A 22008-nucleotide genomic window follows, 5' to 3' on the forward strand; every position below is an offset into this window, starting at 1 on the left:
CCTGGAGTAACTGATGATTGGGTCTTTTTTTTTTTTTTTTGTTCAACCTGGATCCCCTTACCTATAGAAGTAATGAATCCAACTACGTTGCCATGAATTTGGTAATTCTGTAGGCCATATATTTTTTTTGCTGTCCTATTAAGTTTATATTGATGTTGCATTATGTAGGAGATTTCCGAAGACATAAAGAATGGTTTGATTTCTTAAGAGTATTGAATTTCTAATGTCCCTTTTTATCTCTGAAATTTTTTTCTTATTTCTTCTCAGTCCCACCATTCTGAATACTTTCCCATCCTTCTTCCAAGGCACAATGTAGCTAATGAAAATGTCATCTTTTCATCTTTTGTTTTAGTGGTGTACTGTAACTGTATGCAGAGCTCTTCTTTCATGCTTTTTGACGGATGCAAGAGAATTTATATGCTTCCATTTCTGTTTGGAGTTGCAGGGGCAGATGGATGAAGAAATATTCTTCAGCACAAGTAATTCTGGGGAAGAAAACAAAGTCATTCCAATAGCAGTTTTTTTTAGACTTCAAGATTTTTAACATTATCTGCTCCACATCTGTAAAAGCTTAATGCTTTCTCCTGTTGAATTTTATTTCAGGACCCCTACAAATCTTTTGGTCTGCCATCCATTGGTAAACTGTCTCAGTATCAGGAACCATTGCATGTGCCAAGTGTAAGTAACTCGGTTCTGGTTTTCGTAGGTGCTGAGTTTCTCTCTAATAGGCAGAGACTAGAAATACTCAGCAGCTTTGTAAATCAGGCCCTTTTTCCAGCTTTTTGCCAGAGAGGGGATAGGACATAGAAAAACTGATTTGTGCAATTATGTGTTGAAATAATTTGTTCTGTAACTTTCAACCTAAGTTTTTCAAACGCAGCTTTAGTAAAAATACTGTGACCATTGGAAAGGACAGTGAAATGTTGAGTCAGCTCTTTAAGCATAGAGAACTGGGGACACTGGTGAGAAGCTGCCAGTGCTTTTTGTTTAGCTTTGGAGATGTTAAAGATGAGTTTCTTGCAGTGGTTATTACGTGTTTCAGGATATAGTCTAACTATATGGAATAACTGTTTAACAAACAATGTTTTCTGCTATGTTTAAAGGCCTTTCTGTAAAATCAAGGTAGTCTAAGTGCACATATACATGACACTGTCAGTTAGTGGAATGATGAGACTGTACCATCTGTGAATACAATTATTCAGTCTGATTGCTTGCACGGAAAATAGTGAAAGATTACAGGAGGAATCGTAAATGTGGAGATGTTATTGGATATATGATTTATTTTACTTTCTGAATTGTTTTTGCCCATGTACTTTCCAAAGGGACCTGACCCTTTCTGGTCTTTAAGGCTTCATGCTGTGTTCAAAGTCCGAAAGCAGAAAAAAATTGTGAAGATCTAAAAGCCATTATATACTCTTAAGGAGGAGATGAGGGAAAAAGGTATCACTGGATGTATCCAAACTTCTTTTTAATGAAATAAAGAGTGTATTTAATAAGAATTTATAATGAATACTCCAGTGGTTGTTAGAAGTTTTCACCATGTTGTAATAGCTAACAGGATGTCAAACATTTGGCCTTGCAAGTTTTTGCAATTTGCAATTTTCCAAACGTGAGACCTGTTGAAAGTACAAGTGATAATGGACAAACTATACCCCCTACAGTCTTTGTCCCACCAAATCTTTCTTCAATTAATGCTGCAGCAGGAGTTTTATGTAATAACATTTGCGCTTGTAAGCCATCCATACAAAGAAAAAACAATTAAAATGCCTTAAATGTTCTGCTTACTGCTGTTATTTGCTTGTGTGAATGTTGCATGTCAGCTAAATGGACCACGGAATAGATAAAGTGATTGGGTGTAGGAGAGTGCACACTAAGCTTTGTCTATCATTATTGCTGGGAGCAATCAAATTGATGCCAGCAGGACAGTAGATGCGTTGACAGCTGTAATTATGTATCTCCATGGTGATCACTTTTGGCCTGTCATGGAGGCCCATGAGTCCCCTCCCTTGCAAGCATTTAATCAGATTGGGCTGTCACTTGTCAGGTAGACGGGGTGGGCTGGGAGTTGTGCTTAGGGGGAGAGGTGAATTGAAAATGAAGGGTGGGAGATGCCTGATTGCTTCACGTGGTCCATCGTGGTACCAAAGAAAAAGATTTTAATTACACTGGAGGCTTCAGAGCAATGGTTTGAGGAGCTCATATGGAGTGTATAGGCTGTTCTCTTCCTCTTCTACTGTCGTATTAAAAATAGAACAACTATTTTTATGTAGACGCTCATGAATTGGTGTGTTAATACATATATTTCTGCCACTGTGAAACTAATTTCTCTCCTGAGAATGTCATGCTGCTAAGAACAAAATTAATATGACTAAAAAGGTTCAGTGTTTCAGGCCCATAGTACCACAGTGTTTACTTTCCACATTTTAGATTTTAGAATTGTCAACAATTTATCTTAAGAAAAGTTAGCAGACACTTGTAGTGTGTCACAGTGAGTTCAGTTTATAAATAGTGTATTGCCAAATGTATTTGCAATTCATTTCTTCTGTGTCTCCAGTTAGCTCTGATTGTCTACCTGTGCCTATGTGTCAGCTGCTCATGCTGGTAGAACTGGTGTACGTACGTGGCTGGTGAGGGCTGTTCCTCAGCCATAGAGAGGAATATGCTGGCTATTTTTGTTATGTAGTCTGTAATTTCCTCAGAACATGGTACTCATAAATACCAAACGTTTTTTGTCTTTGATAATGAAGCTTAAGATAAGTGACCACAAACAAACCCCTGTACTGTGATAGTAATCTTTGATGTTCAGTGCTCCTGCACAACATGTACTACCATATCTGGAGAGCTCCAGCATTGCTCTTTGCCAGTGTGATAAGCGGTCTGGTATTTTAATGGCTCTTACCAGAAAGAAGAAGTTCTTAGATATCGCAAAGAATTGAGAAGTACTAGAATCTGTAGGTATTCCTAACTTGAATTTGATGTACTAGTAGTTCATTGTAGGACTGAGACATAGATTGTGCTTTTGTTTTTTTTTAACCTCTTAAGCATTTTTTATCTTTCATTTTACTGTTGTCCTACTGTAATAACACATAAGGATAATACAGCAGCAAAGTGTTGGGCCTGTAATAGGAATGAGCTCTAGGATAGAGCAGGATCTTGAACCCTAGCCTTTCCTAGATATTTTAAATAGTGGCTAAAAGGAAGGAAGTATGTTAAGCAGAAGTAAATGCTGGAGGTCTAGTAAATATTGCTGTTGTTTATCAAGTTCAGCACATTACGATGAGTATCTATTGAATTAGGGTTTCTTTTTCATCCAATATTCATTAAGTTCTGTCACACCATATAGTTTATAAAATCACCTACTGTTACCAGCCTCTGAAAATGTAAGCACCACAGGGAGAACTGAAGATGGTATAAATGTATTGCTTTTCTGCTGTCATTTTTTCAGTCATCTTGAATTTATTTTATGAAAATTAAACTTCTACAGGGGACTCCAGATTTTTTTTTTTAAAGGAAATTATGCAATAGTTTATAAAAAATTTTAAACTTTTTTAGGATATTGTACATAGGGAAAAGTGTGAAGAAAGGAAGCTAAGACATACACTGCATGTTTTTTCTGTAATGTTGATATGTCTGAACTACCTTCTTGTCGGTAGCTAATGTTAAATGTACCTCATGTAGGTAGCAGGGAGCCCAGTTAAGCATAGATAAAGCACTTTCGGATAAGATGTGATTAAAGTGGTAGAGAAGCAATACTGCCTTATATATGAATAAATATGCTAAACAAACACAAATAAAGAAGAAATTATATATAAATATGTAAACATAAATATATAGATATAAATTTATTAATAAGCAGATTTCTTTGTAAAGTAAAGATAATGTCCTAAAAACTAGTCAGACAGTGTTTCTTACTGAAGAAAGTGAGTACACCTGCTAGGGTATCTTTTTATGTCACTTGGATAATAAAGTCATCATCATGCCCTCATGTGGATTCTGTAGACAAGAGGTTCTACATGTGGTCCCTTGATAATTGCCTAAATTAAAATATTAAAGGCCTAACAGCCGTTACATTGACCTTTTTCTGCCTTGCTGCAGACAGATGAGCTGCTGTTTATTACAAAGGTTCCTTCCCACAGGTGAAGATTTAAGTGAGATTCCAGGACCCTCTTTCCCACCCCCTTTACAATGTGGTGTATCGGAGCCCTGCTGCTTCAACAGCTTTGATTAGAGCCCTCCATCCTGATGATCCCCAGAATGCGTTTATCAGTCTTGAGTTATTTTGATTATTTTTAAAAAAATATTTCAAATTCCAGTGCTCAAAATCAGCAATTTAATAAATATTTATTCCCCAGAAATGGCTCATTTGAAAAGTTTTATATGGCTAACCTCATTGTTACAGTGATGAAATCAAACTGAGAGATGAAAACAAGAATCAGCAATATACTAACTCACTTGTTGGCTGGTTAACAGCAATCAGACTCTTCAAAAGAAATTTTTGAACTTGTGTTATTTTTTTCCATGAATATTGCAGAATCAGAGCTTTAATTGAGGCTGTGTCCTTACAAAGCAAAGCCATGGAAAAAGCTGTGTAAACATTAAAGCCTCAGGGGAACAGCAGCAACAGAAAAAAAATGTTTTACAGTTGAGAGGGTGAGGCAGAGAAGGAAAGTGTTACAGACATGAAAACCACAGGATCAGTATTCCTATGGAGCTGATAAAGCAGAACTCCAAAGTTCCTACTGAATGCTCTCTACTTCTATTCCTACTGAAGCCCTTGGAATAGCTGTAGTGGAACATGAGGAATATATTTATATATAGATGCAGAAAGGGTGTGATTATAAGGGTCATTCTTCATGCCAATCAGAAAAATAATTACAACTGTGTTTTATTCCAGGGAGTAAATCAGAATTGGATATGTTCAGAGTTGAAGCTAATGTGTAACACCACCTAAATTGTTAGATCAAATTTAGTATGTTTACTGTGCATTCTGGAGAACAAAAGAGAATTTTGACTATTGACTGAAGATTGCAGTCAAGTTTCTCTTAAAGGAGAGAATAATTTTCAGATGTTCCTGGTGGAGGAAAAAGCTTCCCTTCCCTCCTCTCAGATTCTCTGAAAAACAAATAATTATTTTAGTTCTTCCAGAGGGAAAAATGTACCTGATAAGCTTTGTGGGTGTTTGTTGTAAGGCTGGTGGGTAGATTTGATCCTCGGGCTGAAATCTTTTTTTCACACCAGTATGTAATTATTTTTACTTCTTATTTTTGAAGGTACGTGTTGACAGTGGAATACAACAAGGAAGTGATATTAGCATTTATTATGATCCCATGATCTCAAAAGTGAGTTGATTATTGTTTTTCAATATTCTAAAGGTATGAAGCACTAATTCTATACATGAATCTTTTAAGTGAGAGCATGTTCAAGGATTGGTAAATCAGTATTTTGAAGGTGCCAGGCATAACAGGCCTCAAGGGAATATAAGAGAAGTGAAGGGAAGTGTGGAGTGGAGGAAATTTAGTGCGACTTCTAAATAAAATTTTTTTTACCTTTTGACACTAATTTATTTGTCTTGCAGTTTCTAACTATTATAAAGATTCTGATTTAAAAATCAGCCAGTACTGCCTGATTTAGATGCTACCAATCTATCTCTGTTAACATAGTCTAGCCAGGATGAAAATGTCAATAATTCTGGCTTCCAAAAAGAAGCATTGAAAGAAATGGTTGATAGTGTCTCTTAGTGTTAGTTCTTATGAATCAGTAACATATTGGTAAAATTAAAATATGACATCATAGTTAGAGTTCAGTTGTCAAAAAAATTACATCTTTTGAAGTTGGTTAGGCATTAGGAGTCAGGAGAGTAAACTTGGATATTGAACCTTTCCTCTGATTTTTCTGAGAGCTTGTTTAAATACTTAAATTTGTATGAAGGAAAAGTGATTGGCCTTTGAGTGAATGGGTTAAGATATCTTAGTTTTTTCTTGATGTTTCAGGGAGCCTCTGAAGCACAGATACAGTAATGTGCAAGAAAGGGTTTTGTGACTGCAGAAGTTCTGCAAATCATTTTCATTTTTAAATGCTATTCAAATTCTAGAGACAAACATTTAATTTCTAGGTGACGTAAATACCTTTTTTTTTTTTTTCTTTAGCTGATTACCTATGGCTCTAATAGAGCTGAAGCACTGAAAAGAATGGAAGAGGCTTTGGACAATTACGTAATTCGAGGTAACTAGAGAAATTTGGATTCCTAGTGTGGTAGGCTGTCATCTGTTTCAAGAAAACAGCTTGAAAACGTAGTAATTAGCAAATTGAGTAAAGTTCCTGCTTCTTAAGTGCAAATTAAAATGGGAGAAGCTTGTGTTAATTAAGCTGAGAAGATACATCAACTGTAAAGAGCCAATTTTTCATCCATTTTTTTCCTTGAATATTATGAGATAAATATTTAAATAATTTCCTTAAACTCATAGTTCTCACAGAATGGTAGCATATAATTGATTTATTATGTTGTAGAGGGGAAAAAAGGCCACTGTACTGTAAGAACTTTAAAGTAGTTGCCATTTTATAGGAGTTAAGTATATTGATAGTAGATATCACAATGCAGTATTTAATTGTGTATGTATACATTTTTCTTATTTTCAAGGTAATTGTTTAGGTTTGGGCAAATACAGATGCAGACTGTTGGTCAGCATGTGTTTCAGCTCTTGCCGGCTGACTGCGTAGGAGATGTAGCTGTTCTTCCAGCCTTTCCAAGCAGCAGGGGTGAATCAGCCCTGACCCTTTCATTCTTACTAGGTTTTAGTGAGGGAGGTCATGGTTTGTGTGGGAAAAATCTTTAGGTCTTCCTTACGGAAAATAGGAAGGACAACTCAGGATAAGAGAGGTAAAAATGTCTGTAAAAGTTTCTGTAAAACTTGGTTTGGCTTTAATGCTGGTTGCTGAATACTACAGATGCCGTATCGTACTTGAAAGATTTATATATCTCGGGGAAAATGAACAGCCCTCTACCACAGGGTAGCTAGATACATGGTAGAATTGGCCATTGTAAATGAACTACTAACTCTAAAGTGGGTTTTATATTGGTGCAACTCGAGCCATTAGGCTATTGCAATACAATGTGCTGATGTAATCCCCTGCTGTATAACAGCTGAGTAAATTTATATGACAGAGAAATTTATACCACTGTAGTTGACTGATGTGAGGTGGGATTTTTTTGGTGTTGTTTTTTGTTGGTGTTGTTTTTAACAGAAACAGGCTCTCGATTCACACTGAGTTGTATTAATAGCAAGTGATGCTTAGAGGTATTATATTTAATGAGAATATTGCAATTGTGTGGGAAGCATCATTTTTTATTGTGTGCTATAATGTGGGATGGAACCTGATCATTTGTCCTTAGGTGTTTTACACAAATGTGTATGTAGCTAATAACAGTTCCACAGATATATAAATGCCTTTAAAGGATGTGACACTTTACACCAGAAAAGTACTAATTTGTATTCTTGAGGTTTTTACAGTCTTTTTATTAGTGTGCATGTATGCATTTTTGTTCACTTCTGATATCTCTGTAGTATTTCTATCTGAAAAAAGCTCTTAATCTATTCAATATATCGAAAGAGATAATACATGGACTACAGGGAGGGAATGTTTTCTTTTTTAAAGTACTGCAAAGCACAAAATGAAATGTACCATACATTTCAAAAGTAGATGAATTTTCAGAACACATTTTTAGTTGTACTGGCTAGTGGTTTCTATCTGAAAACCAACGGGATTTTTGTGTAGTTTTAAACAGCTGATAGTTTCTTCTCAGTGTTCAGTTGAAATGGAAAATTTGTGGATAATAAAGTATCTTTTGCCTATGATTCTTGATAGTGTAATTGGTAGAAACTGTCCAGTCTGTAATGTTCTAAACTGCATTGATGTGTGCAGAACTCCTTTTTTTCTAAAATGATTGTGCATGATTTTACTTTAAAATGTTAGGTGGTATGTAACACAATATTAAACCACCTTGATCTTATGTAAAGTGCCTTACATGAACCTTTTTCCATAACAGAGTTTTTGTTAGCAGTAAAAGACACGAAATAGTTTTTAATCTAGTTTTGAAGTTACTTGGTTTTATGTCTGAATAGCAAGCTTGTACATAACTAGAGATTACCGTAGTCTTCCTGAATAGTGTGCTTCAGATTCCTATTTCAGAACACAGCCCTCTTGCCCTCCTGATTTCCTGGGAAGCAGCATTTATGTTTGTATTGTGTTTTAGAGACTGTGTGTTTTTTCCCTGTAAGTTATAAGTCTCTTCTGAGTTACAAAGCATTTTAGTTAAGTAATACCAGCTGAAGTCAGTGTCAGTTGTACTGATAATGTACACTGTGAGAATTTTAGATTTAAATTCCCAAGGATTGCAATTTCCATAAACAAAGATGCTTGTTCACTCACATAGGGTGGGAATGGGGTAGGGTGACTGGGTAACAGGTCAAGGACCATGTAGTGGGTAGCTTAGGGACTGCTAATGGAGAATGGAGTCTTTCCCATCACTTCTGTGTCACCAGTTCAAAGCAGGCAAAAGTTGGTAAGGACTTTTAGTCACTACTGTTTTGATAGTTGCTTACTGACCTGCGTGAAATCAGTGGTTTTTATCCAGTTCTTAGAAGACAAGTGTCCTCTTGGAGCAAATGCCACCGTATAATATCATTCATGGCGGTCCCATTAGAGAATCCAGGACTGAAGTAGCACAATGACCCTCCAGGAGGGTGACTCATCCAGGCTGAGTTGAGACATGCTGGCAGTGTGAAATGCAAGGACTTTGCTGTATGAGCAAACATTCAGTTTCTACTGCTGTGACTTTAGGATATCCACAAGTTACCCCATTGCTTTTTAACTCCATTCAGCTTACAGGGAACAAGTCCTCAGACTACAGTCTTTATTGACTTGTTTTCTAGGACCAGATAGTACCTGGCCTTGAATTTGTGGTTTAGCTGTCCTTCCCGGTTAGATCTGCCTGACAACATCATGAAGGAAATCAATTAAATTAAAAAAAAATAGTCTAATATTTGTAAAGAAAGCAGACTTAAGCAAAATTTGACTTAAGCAACCAAGGCTGCATCATATAGTGCCTGTAATAGCAGTATCTTCATTATAAATGTTGAATAAATCAAATTGGGATATTTGCAACAATACTGTGCCCTGAAAATGCCTGTTGCCTTAACACTTTATTACGTTTTTGGCTGGTGACAACTTGTGCACACTGAAATAAGAAATAATATAGTCTCTTCATTGGTAGATTCTAAAAGTGTGACTATCTCAAGACTGCGTCAAGATAGATTAAATGTGGTCATGGGAATGTAATCTCCATCTTTTTCCTCCAGTGTAATATCTCCATTGTTATTAACGGGAGTAGATGAAAGTCTAGGATAGCGCTTTTTTCAGTTGTGTATTGGATTAAATGATCTCTTGAGGTTCTTTACAGTCTAAATTGTTCTGACTGGAACTGACTCCTCTGTTGAGACTTCTGCATCAGAAAGGATCTAAGTAGGTAGCATTTTTATCTCTCGGTCTTCCAGTGTAGTTCAGGGACGATTCATGTTAAGGGTCCAACCCAGATTTGTCTCAAGAAGATGTGCTTCTTGTTTTGTCCAGTAGTTACTGGAGAATTTGTGAATACTCAAAAGCTGGAGATACCAGTCAAGCACAGAGGCACTGCTGCTCATCAGGATGAGGCACAAATTGTTTCCTGTGAGCATGGGCTGTTGTTAGTAGTTCATCTCTTTTATTTTATGATACTTTTTTCGGAAACTTTGTTTTGCTTTTCTGTTTAGTTTGAACAACAGAAATAGGGTATTGAAAGAATGCCTCTCAATGTATCTACTGTGTGTGTAGACATGATATGGTATGATTTCCTTCTCAGTTTTTCCAAAATTTTAGCATATGTTTGTCATGTATTTTCTGATGCTGCATAATGTGTTCATTTCAAAGTATCAACCAAGTTGAAAAAGACCTCTGAGATTTAGTCCAGCCTTTTACCTGACACCGCCTTGTCAAAGGCATATGTAAAATCCAGTATGAAGTTCTGGAAAGTTTATTTATGAATGTTGTTTTTATTTATTTAGATAAATGATTATGCTTATGCAGCAAGTGGAACTGATTATTAATTCAGTAGAGGTCTGATGGACAGATAGCTCATATCCTTGAGTGCAGAGATTCCTGTAATCTTTCCTTTGACCTCTGTTCGCTTTTTATCTTCCCTGTGCATTCAAATGTAAAGCAGTAACATGAAATTAAGTCTTTGTGTCAAGTCAACTGTTCTCTGAGTTCCTGCTTGCTATGTGGAGAGAGCAATGTAGTAGACCATTTGAGAGAAAGAAGAGTGGAAAAAGAAACATCTGAGGAAAGCATAAGCAGCAGATAGAGCAAGAAGGAGTAGAAATGAGGGGGAAATAAGGGAACCACCAGCTGGGAATGGAGAATCGTCCAGCATAGGGTAAAAGAGCAAACATAAAATAGAAAAGAGAAAAGTGGTAAATAATTGTGGTGAATGTCTGAGAGGAAGGGGAATATAGAAGTTAACTCTGATGTGAGGGGAGACCTACCAGAACAGTGGCAGCAGAACTGTTGTCTTGAGTTTTGGCAACCATAAACATTAACTGGGAGGAAAAAGAGTGCTGTGCTTAGTGTTCTGAGAAGGGCTTGGCTTTCCAAGAATCACAGAATGGGTCAGGTTGGAAGGGACCACAGTGGGTCATGTGGCCCAACCTCCCTGGATCATCCTAGAGCACAAGAAAAAGCCCTCAACTTTAATTTTAGTATTTTATAATTTATTTCAAATAATTTAATTTCAGGTACAAAACTTTTCACAATAAACTTTATTTTGGATCCAAACATAAAGTACTGAATGATTTTGTTTTAACTTAAAAGGCTCATCTCAATGGCAGTATACTTGTAAGTTTTACATTCTCCTGTATTCTGATCCCATGGAAATATGCAAGTGTGCTCATTGGTATTGTGAACAAAACAATCTTTGTGTGTAAGCCTATTTAACTGCAAAACTGCATGTAGTGTTTGTTCTTAAAAAAGAAATGAGCCTTGTTTTTTCTGGTTGTGCTTTTGAAAAGTTCTGCAACAGGTCATACAACTGAACTGTGGATTTTTCCTTTTGCATAGCAGAGGTAACACACTGGTACATCTGCAAGAGTATTTGTGTTCTCACCTTTGCAATAGGGACCAGCAGGTTCCCAAGTGTATTGGTATGGAAACTGAAATTGGAGAAGGGAAAGAATCAAGTTTAGGTTGAAATCATTAGAAAGGACCATTTCAGGATGCTTAGTAGCATCAGCTTGGAGTTCAGATGGTAGCATGAGGGAAGATGCTGCTTCTGTTTCTCTTCTTTTCTTAAGCCAGTGACAAGGGAGGGAGTGGGAATGGCAACTTGTCAGTGGAATGTTATGGTGTGTAATTTAGGAAGGGTTATAGTTTACTGCTGTCCTATGGAAAAGAAAGAGGGAAGAACAATTGAAGTACAGGTAAAAGAGGAAGGCAGTCTTATCGGTGCAGAATAGAAAAATAAGGTACCTTTTCTGTCACATAAGTTTTTGGTTTTGTTTGTGTGGTTTTTTCTCTCTTTTATTAAGGAAAAAAGACTTGTGGCAGTGAAAAACAAGAAATGCAACGTGCCGGGTTGAGGAGGCATTGAAAGACAAGTGCTATTATTTCTAGTTATGGCACTTAGGTGTAAAGTTGTCCTAGTGTTCTATTCCCCATCTTTAGAGTAAAAGGATGGCTGAGGAGAGGATGATGGCAGAATGGCCATTCATTTTCTTTCACTTGTTCTTGACAAAGCCTGCTTAACTTCTGCTTCCAATTATTCTACTGATTCAAACATTCATATGTGTTTGCTAATCCTGTAAATAATGGTCTGCTTACTCTTGCTAAGAAGTTCAGAACTACATGCAGTACAAAATCTAGTTTCAGTTTGAGCTTGTTTTTTTACAGTAGGATATTACCGTATATTATCTGCTTTTACCCCTCTTCTTCCCCCCTTTATTCTGAGTTCTGTGATCTCCAGACTTGAATATCTGAAAGAATTGTTGTTTTAATTGAAATACATGTTCAGCTCTGAGGGTCAGTGCTGTAATGATACGATGTGAGAATTTTATGTGGATGTTTGTGTATTAAAATTACAAAGCTAAAAACTATTTTTCTTGCTTTTGGGATGGGACTTTGTATGCATATAACCTGCTCTGAAGTGAATTGTAGCAAAACACAAGCTTTGAAAGACAATTAAACAGTTCAATGTTGAGGGTTTGGGGGAATATTATGAAAACTTTTGGAATTGCAAATGTGGAGCCTAGCTGGGTAGTAATAATGGACTTGAGAAGTTCATGTGTTGAAAGTAAGTGGTGTTTTCATAGTCTGTGCAAATCGGATAATGTTCTTGTTTTAAGTGGACAGTAATGTAATCAGTGTTTCATAATGCTCAGTGCAGAGCTTAGTTAATATTTTTTTAATATTTTGTTTATAGAAACAGGATGCCTTCTAAGCTTCATCACATTTATTCTTATTGAGCATTTAAATTGTTGAGGGATAATTTAGCTTTGCTGGATTTTTAAAAAGAGAAACCTCTAGTACTGTACTTCACATGTTGGTTTTGCAATCAGTATGTATGCAGATAAAGTTACTTCTGTTCCACTTAGCACAATTTGAAATTATCAGCAAGTTAAGTCTGTTCAACTGCTTATCTACAGAGAGGCATGTAGTACTCCAATTAAGTTTGTGGATAAATGCAGATTTGTGTTTGCAGGCATCAAGATGACAGAAGCTTAATACTGTAAAAAGGCTAATCAACACTGAATATGTTTAGTGTCAGTAAATATTTATTGTGAAAACATTGCCTATGGTTTTGTGCCTTGGCATTCCAACTTCTGATTTTTAGTGAGTAAAAATGTGGTGTGATATCCTTTTCATAAACCTACTATAAAATTAGTTTTCTATAAAATGGATTTTATTATTGTGTTGCTGTTTTCTTGTGAGGTCAGCTTAGGAGTTAGGCTACATTTTGTAAGTTAGTGAAAAATCTGGTATACTTAGAGTTTTTAAGGCAGAGAATGAGGAAGGGAAGGAGGCAAGATAGAGACAGGTAGTATGGAGAGTAATTTCTTCTGATTCTAATTTATTTTTTTTTAATGAGGGCTTCTTCAAACAGGGGTTGCTAATAAGCTTTGGGGAACAGTGTGATTATTTAGTGTGTTCCTGTATTCATTAGGCAATAACTACAATTTAACTGGAAAATTAATGGAACCTCAGGATACATATTTTATATAAAGCATATGAATATATAGTTTTTAAAAATTTCATTAGATCTCCAGAAGTTAAATGCTGATGTGCTCTCTTTTAGAAGTGTTTTCTGGAAAATGGTGTGTAAAAATTGAAAACCAAGAGGTATATCTTAAACTGAGCTTCTACTGATGTAATGTTTTATGAAGAATACAACCAAGTGAAATGAAACAATAGAGGTACAAGGAACAGTGATTATTATTTTTTATTGTATTTTGACTTAAAGGGAAGAAGAATATAACTGTAACTGCAGTTCTGCTTCAGTCTTAATGTAAAAAAGATGGTGCTGAAGTGAAATTTTGTTTTCTGGGGGGAAATAAATTGATATAGTTAAGGATTTTGTTTGTTTGTTGAAAATGTCATGGCTTGTCACGCTAACAAATGTGATTTTGTTCCTGGCAGACTGTAGACCTGGTCAAGAAAAAGCAAAATTCCCTGAAAACCACTGCAACATAAATACAATATACTTCAGTTTAGTGTCTAACTTTGCATGAAATAAGCACTGCCTGTTAGCCTCTGTTTGATCCTGTGAGAGTGTGAGGCTAATGTCTGGCCAGTGTTTTGGAAGCAGCAGGTAGTCAGGAGCAAGCTGCTCTAGGGGTCCATATTTCTGTAGCCTAGCAGTTACTTACACACAGATGGAGACCTTATGAACTTTGACAGAGGTCACGCTAAATTGCAAATCTAAAACTTCTAGACTTCTGAAGGATTACACTGGTACTTTTTTTTTAAAAAAAAAACCCCCATATGATTTGGAACATCACTAAAGGTATCAACTTAGTCTTGAGAAGCAGATCAACCATGCAGTCATTGCTCACATAATGATCACAGGGACTGATAAAGATAGCCTTTCTTGATGCTTTAAAGGGAAACTTGTGTATTAAATTTTTAGTTTGCTTATGTAAAATATATGTCATATTGCTTCCCAAGCACCTAGGCTTGTCTGTTTAACTTATTAGAGGAATTTTGAAGTTTAAAACCTTTCAGAAGCCTCTGTTTTTTTTGGTGCACACGAGTTGGAAATAATTAAAAATACTCATAGTACTTTTTTGATTTTAGGTCTTTTTGGGCAGTCAGTTGAGAAAACAAGCTCTGTCATCTGTCATCAGCCATCGTCTCACCAGGGATCTTATAGCAGTTAAGGAAAGAAAAATGTGAGATGATCTGGTTACACATTGTAGCATGTTTAAATCCTGGATTCAAAGTTGGGCAGTGTTGAAAAGCTCTTGTCTTTGAATTATAGTCCTGAATCTGTGCTTAATTGATAAAGTCTCTCTGATATTTCAACTTACTATTCAAATTGGAAATTTTGGGGGGGAATTTTAGCAGCCAAAGCCAGACGTTCTTTGTTTCTGAGTTATAGTCATTTAGCATAAGATTTTTAATTTTTTTTGCTTAGTGGAGTTGCAATGTGAGTTTCATTTAGTGTTTATGAAATCAGGGTCTGTGAATGATTATTTATGTTGCAGGCAACAAAAGGAGGCTGATCTTTTAATCAAATGGATAAATTTTTATCATGTCATCATTGAACTAGTTCTGTAATGTGCTACTTAATGGCTCATGAACTAGTCTCTAAAGCTGTGACTTCAGGATTCAATGAGACTGACTCAGTGTGTTGAAAGTGGTTTCAGTGATGGCCACACATAGAGCTTGAAAATTCACACCAGCAGACTAGTAGGGGAAAAAAGCCTTGAAACTGTTTGAGCTGGTCTGCATATAAAATAACAAGAATGTTGTTCATGCTTCTAAATTGGAAAAACACAAGAAGTAGAAGGGCAAAAGAATTTCCTTCTGTAGCCACGGCACTTTGCATTTGCTGTGCTGTTGTTATCTTTGCTGTGGTGAGATCTTGATAAAGGAAAAAATTCCAAATAACTTAATTTACAGTTGAAATACTTGAGTTTACAATGAATTATTATTCAGTGTTATTTAAAATTAAAGGTTTTAGAAAAAAAGTGCAAATAACTTTGAGTCATGTCATCATTAATCATAATCATGTCATCACAATCATAATAACTTGTAAGTAAGCATATCTAAAGTTGAAGTTCAGAATTTTGTGGTTTACAAGAGATCTGAATGTGTAGATAGATTTTTACAAAATAAACTGTTTTGTGATGTGCTCTGCATTTTCTACTTCATGGTGTGCAGCTAAAGCCAAAGTTCATATGACCTGGCAAACACAGTGTGATTTGGGGTTACCTGTTCCTCTGACATTGAGAGGAAAGAATGTGAATTACTTTGTATTTCCTGAGGGATGAGAATGTGCACAGCTGAGGTTGGATAACCTCTTTCCCATAGCAGCTTCCTCATTTATCCGTACCTGGAATAGATCAACACCTGCAGCCACCCATGCAATGCTCCTGAACTGCATGTCTGTTTCAGCTTCCCTTAAGAAATATTAATGTATATGAGCCAGTGTTATTCTGTGTAATCATACTGGGATTGAACTCTCATGGCTCTTCAGATTTTCTGTTCAATCTCTTTCTAAAATTGAGAAGAAAGTGAGATAGAGATGGTGGTTTTCTTAGCTTAAACTTTTCTTATCTTAAACTTTCCCTTCGCGTGTGCTACCCGTGTGCTGCTCTCTGAAGAGAAAGTATCTTCTTTTTGAAAATTATTTGCAGTAAGGAGAAGGCAATTTAAATGATCTATGGATTTTTTTTTCAGTTTTTTTTTTTTTTGCACCACCTTTCCTCTCCAAACTCCTATAAAGACTTCCTTGTATTTAGTATTACAGGGAAATAACTTTTAATGACCATCATATTCAGGCTGAGAAGTGGAATGAAAAGAGATGAAGAAATTCAGAAAAAATAAAGCAATATAATATTCAAAGAAATGTTGTAAAATTATATGTTAAGTGGCAAAACTTTTTACGGTATTTCATTATTGTGACTGAGGTGTAGCATGGTGCATATCTTCCATACAGGAGTCATTGGAATCGAGTTAATATTTACTGTCATTAGCAATGAAATGGCTAGTCTGTCATTTCAAACAGATGGCTCTGGTCTTGCCTACATCTTCTAGGACTGAGCTAAAAGTCTCTTGGTTGTGCTTACTGTCCTTGATTTAACTAGGTGTTTGAATTAGGCTTCATGAGGTGAAAATTTGGATTGTTTACTTTGATTAAACTGAGTGTTTAAGAGGGGTGTCTTGAGGCAGGAGTGAAACAAAACTGATAAATCTACATTAATTACATCAGTACTGTGGTATCAAAGTTGTGAACAAGTATTTATTCCAGAATAAGAGTTCATATTTTTATAAATTGTTTCCTAATGTAACTCGTGATAATTGTTATCTGATTTTGTATTGATTTGCTTTTTGTTTTCAGGTGTGGCTCACAATATTTCTTTACTGCGAGAAGTGATCATCCATCCACGCTTTGTTCAAGGAGACATCAGCACTAAATTCCTTCCTGAAGTCTATCCTGATGGTTTTAAAGGTTTGTTCTATTTGGAAATGTTTCTTTTTTTCTTGAGCAGTGTTGTTTCTGAGTATTACTCCATTATATTTTTAGGCTGATAATGTTCCCAAATCAGTCATTACTTTTTCCTCAAATGTATCTATGCATACACATAATTAGAGTTTTTAAATAATGCATAACATAGGTGAAATAGTTAATGTCTTTATTTTCAAGAAGGCAGAATACATACTCCTAGTAAGTGAAATACACCCATAGTCAAGAAAAACAATTTTATGTGATGAGAAATATGTAAAATAAACATAAATTCAATTCTACCATGCTATTGTGCTTCGTTACAGACAGTGCTTCTACTGTTAACTATAGTCAGGTAAAGTTTCTTTTTACTCAGCACTGTTGCTACTTCATTGAGTTTGTGCAGCATCTTCAGAATTGCCTTTTGGCACCTGTTGTTTTACTGTAGCATTGTCTGGAGGATCTGGCATTTTATCAGACTGTTTCAGTAATCTGGTCTTATTACTCATTACACCCAGTAATGGGCATCACCTTGAAATTATTAACTTGTACACTAGTTAACATAAACACAGATGCAAATGTTTCTTTACAACATCCTAAACTACTCAGTTTCAAAAATGTTTAACAACTGTTGGTATAAAAATAAGTAAAGAAATAGACTGGCTTTCTTTCACAAGGATCAAATTTTAAAAGGTTGTCTTCTTTCTTAGCCACTCTGCTCTAGATGCTTTCTTGACCTATGTGGTCAGAGACTCAGTCCTTCCATACAGATCTCTCACCTCTGCTGGCATTCATCAGGCAGAGTATCTTCCTTATTTAAAAAAAAAAAAGAAGACAGTGTTTATAGTTCATCATTCATGGGTCCTTTATGAATCCCATGGAGATTCTTTTTCGCCTATTCATCATTAATCCAATGTGGCAGAACCCTCATCCGACTTTGGAGACAGCACTGCCAGATTGGCAGTCACTGGACATGACTGGCACCTTGCCAAATTCTAGTCTCATTAAGAAGCAGAACAGATTTTTCTTACCTCAGGACTATGAGTTCGTGGATGACTAATCTTTGCACCAGAACTACTTTATATCATGATGTAATTGGCAACTCCGTGTGTAATACAGTCCTACACGTGGGATTAATGTGTCCAGCTTGTTATTGGCTCCTAAGACCACAGCAACAGGCCTTAGTCACCTTGAGTGGCAGTAAGCTTGTGATGGTTCAAGCTGAAAAGTTCTTTGTTATCTTTGCTAAGGTGTACTTAACTAATCTTGGGGTAGCTCAGCTGGCTTCCATCCAGCATAGACTTAAGGGTACTCTGATCACCTGCTCTGAAGGCACAGTGCTGCTGTAGCTAGTCTCTCTCCCTTCTCTGACACGTCAGTACAGAATCTCATGTTCTGGGACTCTTCAGTCCTTTTCCTGAGCAGATTCAGTTCTTTAAACCACCATAAAAACTGCATCATTTTTTTACTGTTGCTGCTTTTGTTGGGGTAGTTTTTTGTGACTTACTGGGTTGATTTATCTCGTGAAGGAATCTGGTGAACTTCAGTGGATGTGCAAAGTCAGTGGCAAGCTAGGAATGGGGAGAGGGGAATAGAGGACAAAGGCAAGGATGCAGGTGTCGGATAGGTCCATACCGTGTTATGAGGGGGCAGCCTCACCTGACACTCAACTAGGAACAATAAAAACATAAATCAAACAGTAGTATTGTATTAACAGATTCTTAAAGATAAGCTTTTGCTCTATACACCAGAAGACACAAGAAAAGATATTATGACAGTTAAGAATAGAAACTTATGGATGGCACGTGTGAAATGAGTAGACTTTGTTCCTGCTGTTTGAAAAGTCTTGCTCATCTCCTTCCATGTATCAAACATGAGCATACATTAGCCTTCTTAGTGATAAAAAAATGCATGCATTGCATTGTATTTCAAATCAGGAGTACTTAGTCATGAATACTGGTTCAAAGCTCTCCAAAGTAATTGATAGCCCTTTTAATGATGTAGTTTGCACTGGAGACTTCTGGCTTAAAAAAAAAATTGGTCAGTTGAATTCGAGGATATTTTTTCAAGTACCCACTAAAAAATCTTTCTACAAATCCACAGACTCAAATGGGAGCTGCTGAAGGCAAGCAAGGGTGCAGATGATGGGTAGAAGCTCAGCAACAGAAGCAAAGGCAAAAATTAACTTACGTTTAAGTTCTCTAGTCACTTCAACTAAGTTTATAAGTACCCAGGGTAAACTTTGGTAGAAGGACTTGAAAATTTAAATAGCTTCATATAATCTTAATATTGTTTATAAAAGATGATAGATGTAGAAAAAGATCTGGAATAATAATCTGAAAAATTAGAGCAATGCATAGCCAGTGTAGATCTGGAAATACTTAGAAATATGTGCTGTTGTTAACAGTAGGAATTTATACCAGAAGTGTTTTAAATTTGGTAAACTTAAGAAATAAAACAATTTCAGTAGAGATATGTGCGATATTAATAGCACAATTGGTGTGTTTCTTTTGTAAACTGTACAACTGCCACTGTTGGTCTACTTTGATAGGTAATGAATGTCAGCTGTGTTCTCTCTGGTGACTGCATGAAGTACTGGCCCATTTCTTATGTGCATTTTTCTTCAAATACAAATACTAACTTTAGTCTTAAGAGAAAAACAATAAATGCTTTGTTTTCCAGTCTCATTTTCAAGGGTTCCATTATAAATCCTTTATTAGAAGACTTTTACTGTAAGATAAGAAAAATTGAATTATTAGAAGTGTCTTGGCTGCTTTTCCATTAACCTGCGATGCTCACTTCAAATTACATCTGGAATGGGAATGTTTAGTAATTTTCATGATTAGAGTTTAACTCTTTCTTCCCTTCCTTAAGTAAACAGTCATTAACAAACCCAGTTTTTTTTATTCTAAATTATTTTAAAATAATAGCCATGTGGAAACAAACCTTGTGCAAAGTATGATTAGTGTGGGAAAGCAGCTGCTTTTGCTGTCTGTGTGAGGGTGGATGGGCAGAGGGCCGGCTGGCAGTAGGTTAACTGTAGTGGGTTATTGCTCTGAGCACACATGCTTGTTTTGGGAGGAGTGCAGATCTCAGGGTGAGTGCAGCAACACTGATTAGGTCAGGTGACACAAATACATCTGTCTTAGAGGGGCTTCCAAGCACTTTGCTTATGGAAAAAAATGTTTGCCAACCATGCAGGAGTCGGACGCGCTGTCCGACAGCTTCCAAAACAACCTGGGAAGACTGTACTTCCTAACCTTCCTGGTGAGAAAGGAACTACGCTATCTATTATCCCTATTTTTTGGGCGCAGAAAGTATCTCTGTTTTCACAAAGATCCAAGAGGTGTCTTTGGCAAAGAACAAATTAAACTCAAGGATCCTTAGTTTAGTACCCCCGTTCATCAGATTATTCTTTGTGGTTCAGTCTGTTTCACAGTTAATATTTTCCTGGATATCTTTTTTAATATTGAGATTTTTTTTTTATGTTCCACTCTTTCTGGTTATTAAATGATATTTCAAATATGCGATCAGTCTCTTTGGGAGATGCATCATGTGCAAATGAAAAATGAGGCGTTTTCCAAGAGACTATCACAAAAGTTACAGCAAAGTAAGTTAAAAAAAAAAAAAGTTGTTTACTTCCCCTCTTCTAGCATGTTTGCTTCACTTGAGTGGAGAGGAAGAACAGAAATTCTGATGGACAGTCCTTTAGGTTAATCCTTTATATTTCCTATACTGAAAGGAATAAAGAGGAAGCACCTCTCTCCTGAAATGGTGTATTGGCTCCAGAGACTGTGTTGTATGGGGTGAAGACGTTTAGATACATTGTGTTTGTCATAATTATAAGGATCGGAGGAAACTATTACTTTGCTTAACTCAGCACTTACTAAACCACCTCTGGAGTACTCTGTCCAGTTTTAACCCCCTCATGCTTGTAAGAAAGATAACAATAAAAACCAAAAAAGAGTAAGTCTAGTGAAGAGCCACGAGGGTGGTGCTGGGGCTGGAACAGACAATAATCTGTAAGGAACATCTGGGACAATCGGTCTTGTTTTGCCTGGAAACAAGAAAGCTTAGGGTGGACCTAATGACAGGACCTCAGAGGAGATTCCTAGGAATATAAAGCTACACTCTTCAGTGTGTAGCACAGCAAGAGTCAGTGGTCCTAAATTGGAGATTTTCAAGACATGACTGCACAAACGTCTGAGCAACCTGTTCTGAATTTGCTGTTGAGATTGCTTGGTGGGAAGGGGGACACACGGTGAATAAACTAAAGGCCTCCCAAGATCCCTTCAACGTCAGTCATTCCATGATTCTCTTATGAGCAAAAGCGCTATTTAGATGAATTGGGACTGCAAATATGACTTCTAAATTTAAGTCTTTTGCTATTATTTGGAGGGGGTGAAATGCAGCTTCTCCTGTCTTGTGTTTCTGTTAGAAGAGGGAGGATGGTTGCTCTTGATTCTATGCATTTTCTCTTCACTAGAATCTAATCTTCGTCTTCATTTTATGAAGCTACTGGGTTGTAAAAAAGTTGACTTACCAGTTTATTTGATTTCTTTCTGGTAGGTGAGGCCAAAAAAACATTTCTTGGTGTGTCACTAATTCCTTTATAATTCAAAATAGTAGAGGTTTTGTTTCTGTATACTGTAGCATCCATCTTAGAAGTGATCATGAGTTCTCTGAGACATACTTCTTCACTATTCTCAATGGTTTGAGATTACTTACACAGACAGTATTGTCTGTCTTTTACTGTGACCATCTGGGTGGAACAGAGCTCTGCTCAACTTCACAAGAAATTAAACCCTTAATAATATTCAACTTTTTCTGCCTCAGCCTACCCCTGGTATACATGCCATCTGTAATGGTCAACTTCAAAATCCATTGGGGAAAAAACTTGAGCCAAAACAGAACCTAGGAATGATACTAAACATTGCCAGCATTGGTATGGATCTGAATTATGCATTACACTTTCCATCTTACCCATTTTGCTTTTAATTTTTAGTCTTCCCAATCAGAAAACAGTCACTGTTCAAGTATTAAGTAACAGACTGGGACACATAACCAGGGATTGTTTGTTTTGTTTTGTTTTTTCCCTGTAATTGATAGTAGGAAACACATTTCTAGGACAAAATGCAAATGAGACTGTTATGGGAAAAATGACCTTTTATGTAATTTAATTTGAAGTTGGTTATGTAAAGTAATTGCATGAACCTTTTTGACTCAGCTTGGGGGATACTGGGATAATATTGATTTAA

At 36.3% G+C, this 22008-nt stretch overlaps 1 protein-coding gene across 3 annotated transcripts in view; it reads left to right on the forward strand.

Annotated features, from left to right (window-relative positions):
* The window catches only part of LOC113993001 (propionyl-CoA carboxylase alpha chain, mitochondrial), a 211046-nt gene that overhangs the window by 51266 nt on the left and 137772 nt on the right, over window positions 1-22008 (forward strand). For all 3 annotated transcript variants that reach the window (XM_039389393.1, XM_039389398.1, XM_039389403.1), the window contains exons 9-12: window positions 604-678; window positions 5271-5339; window positions 6147-6222; window positions 16646-16756. In XM_039389393.1, coding sequence (XP_039245327.1) covers window positions 604-678; window positions 5271-5339; window positions 6147-6222; window positions 16646-16756 — 331 coding nt within the window. The remainder of the gene's footprint in view (window positions 1-603; window positions 679-5270; window positions 5340-6146; window positions 6223-16645; window positions 16757-22008) is intronic.

The sequence above is a fragment of the Pipra filicauda genome, unplaced genomic scaffold, assembly GCF_003945595.2.
Source record: "Pipra filicauda isolate LSUMZ 115617 unplaced genomic scaffold, ASM394559v2 scaffold125_size2111803_pilon, whole genome shotgun sequence".
Classification (NCBI taxonomy): domain Eukaryota; kingdom Metazoa; phylum Chordata; class Aves; order Passeriformes; family Pipridae; genus Pipra; species Pipra filicauda.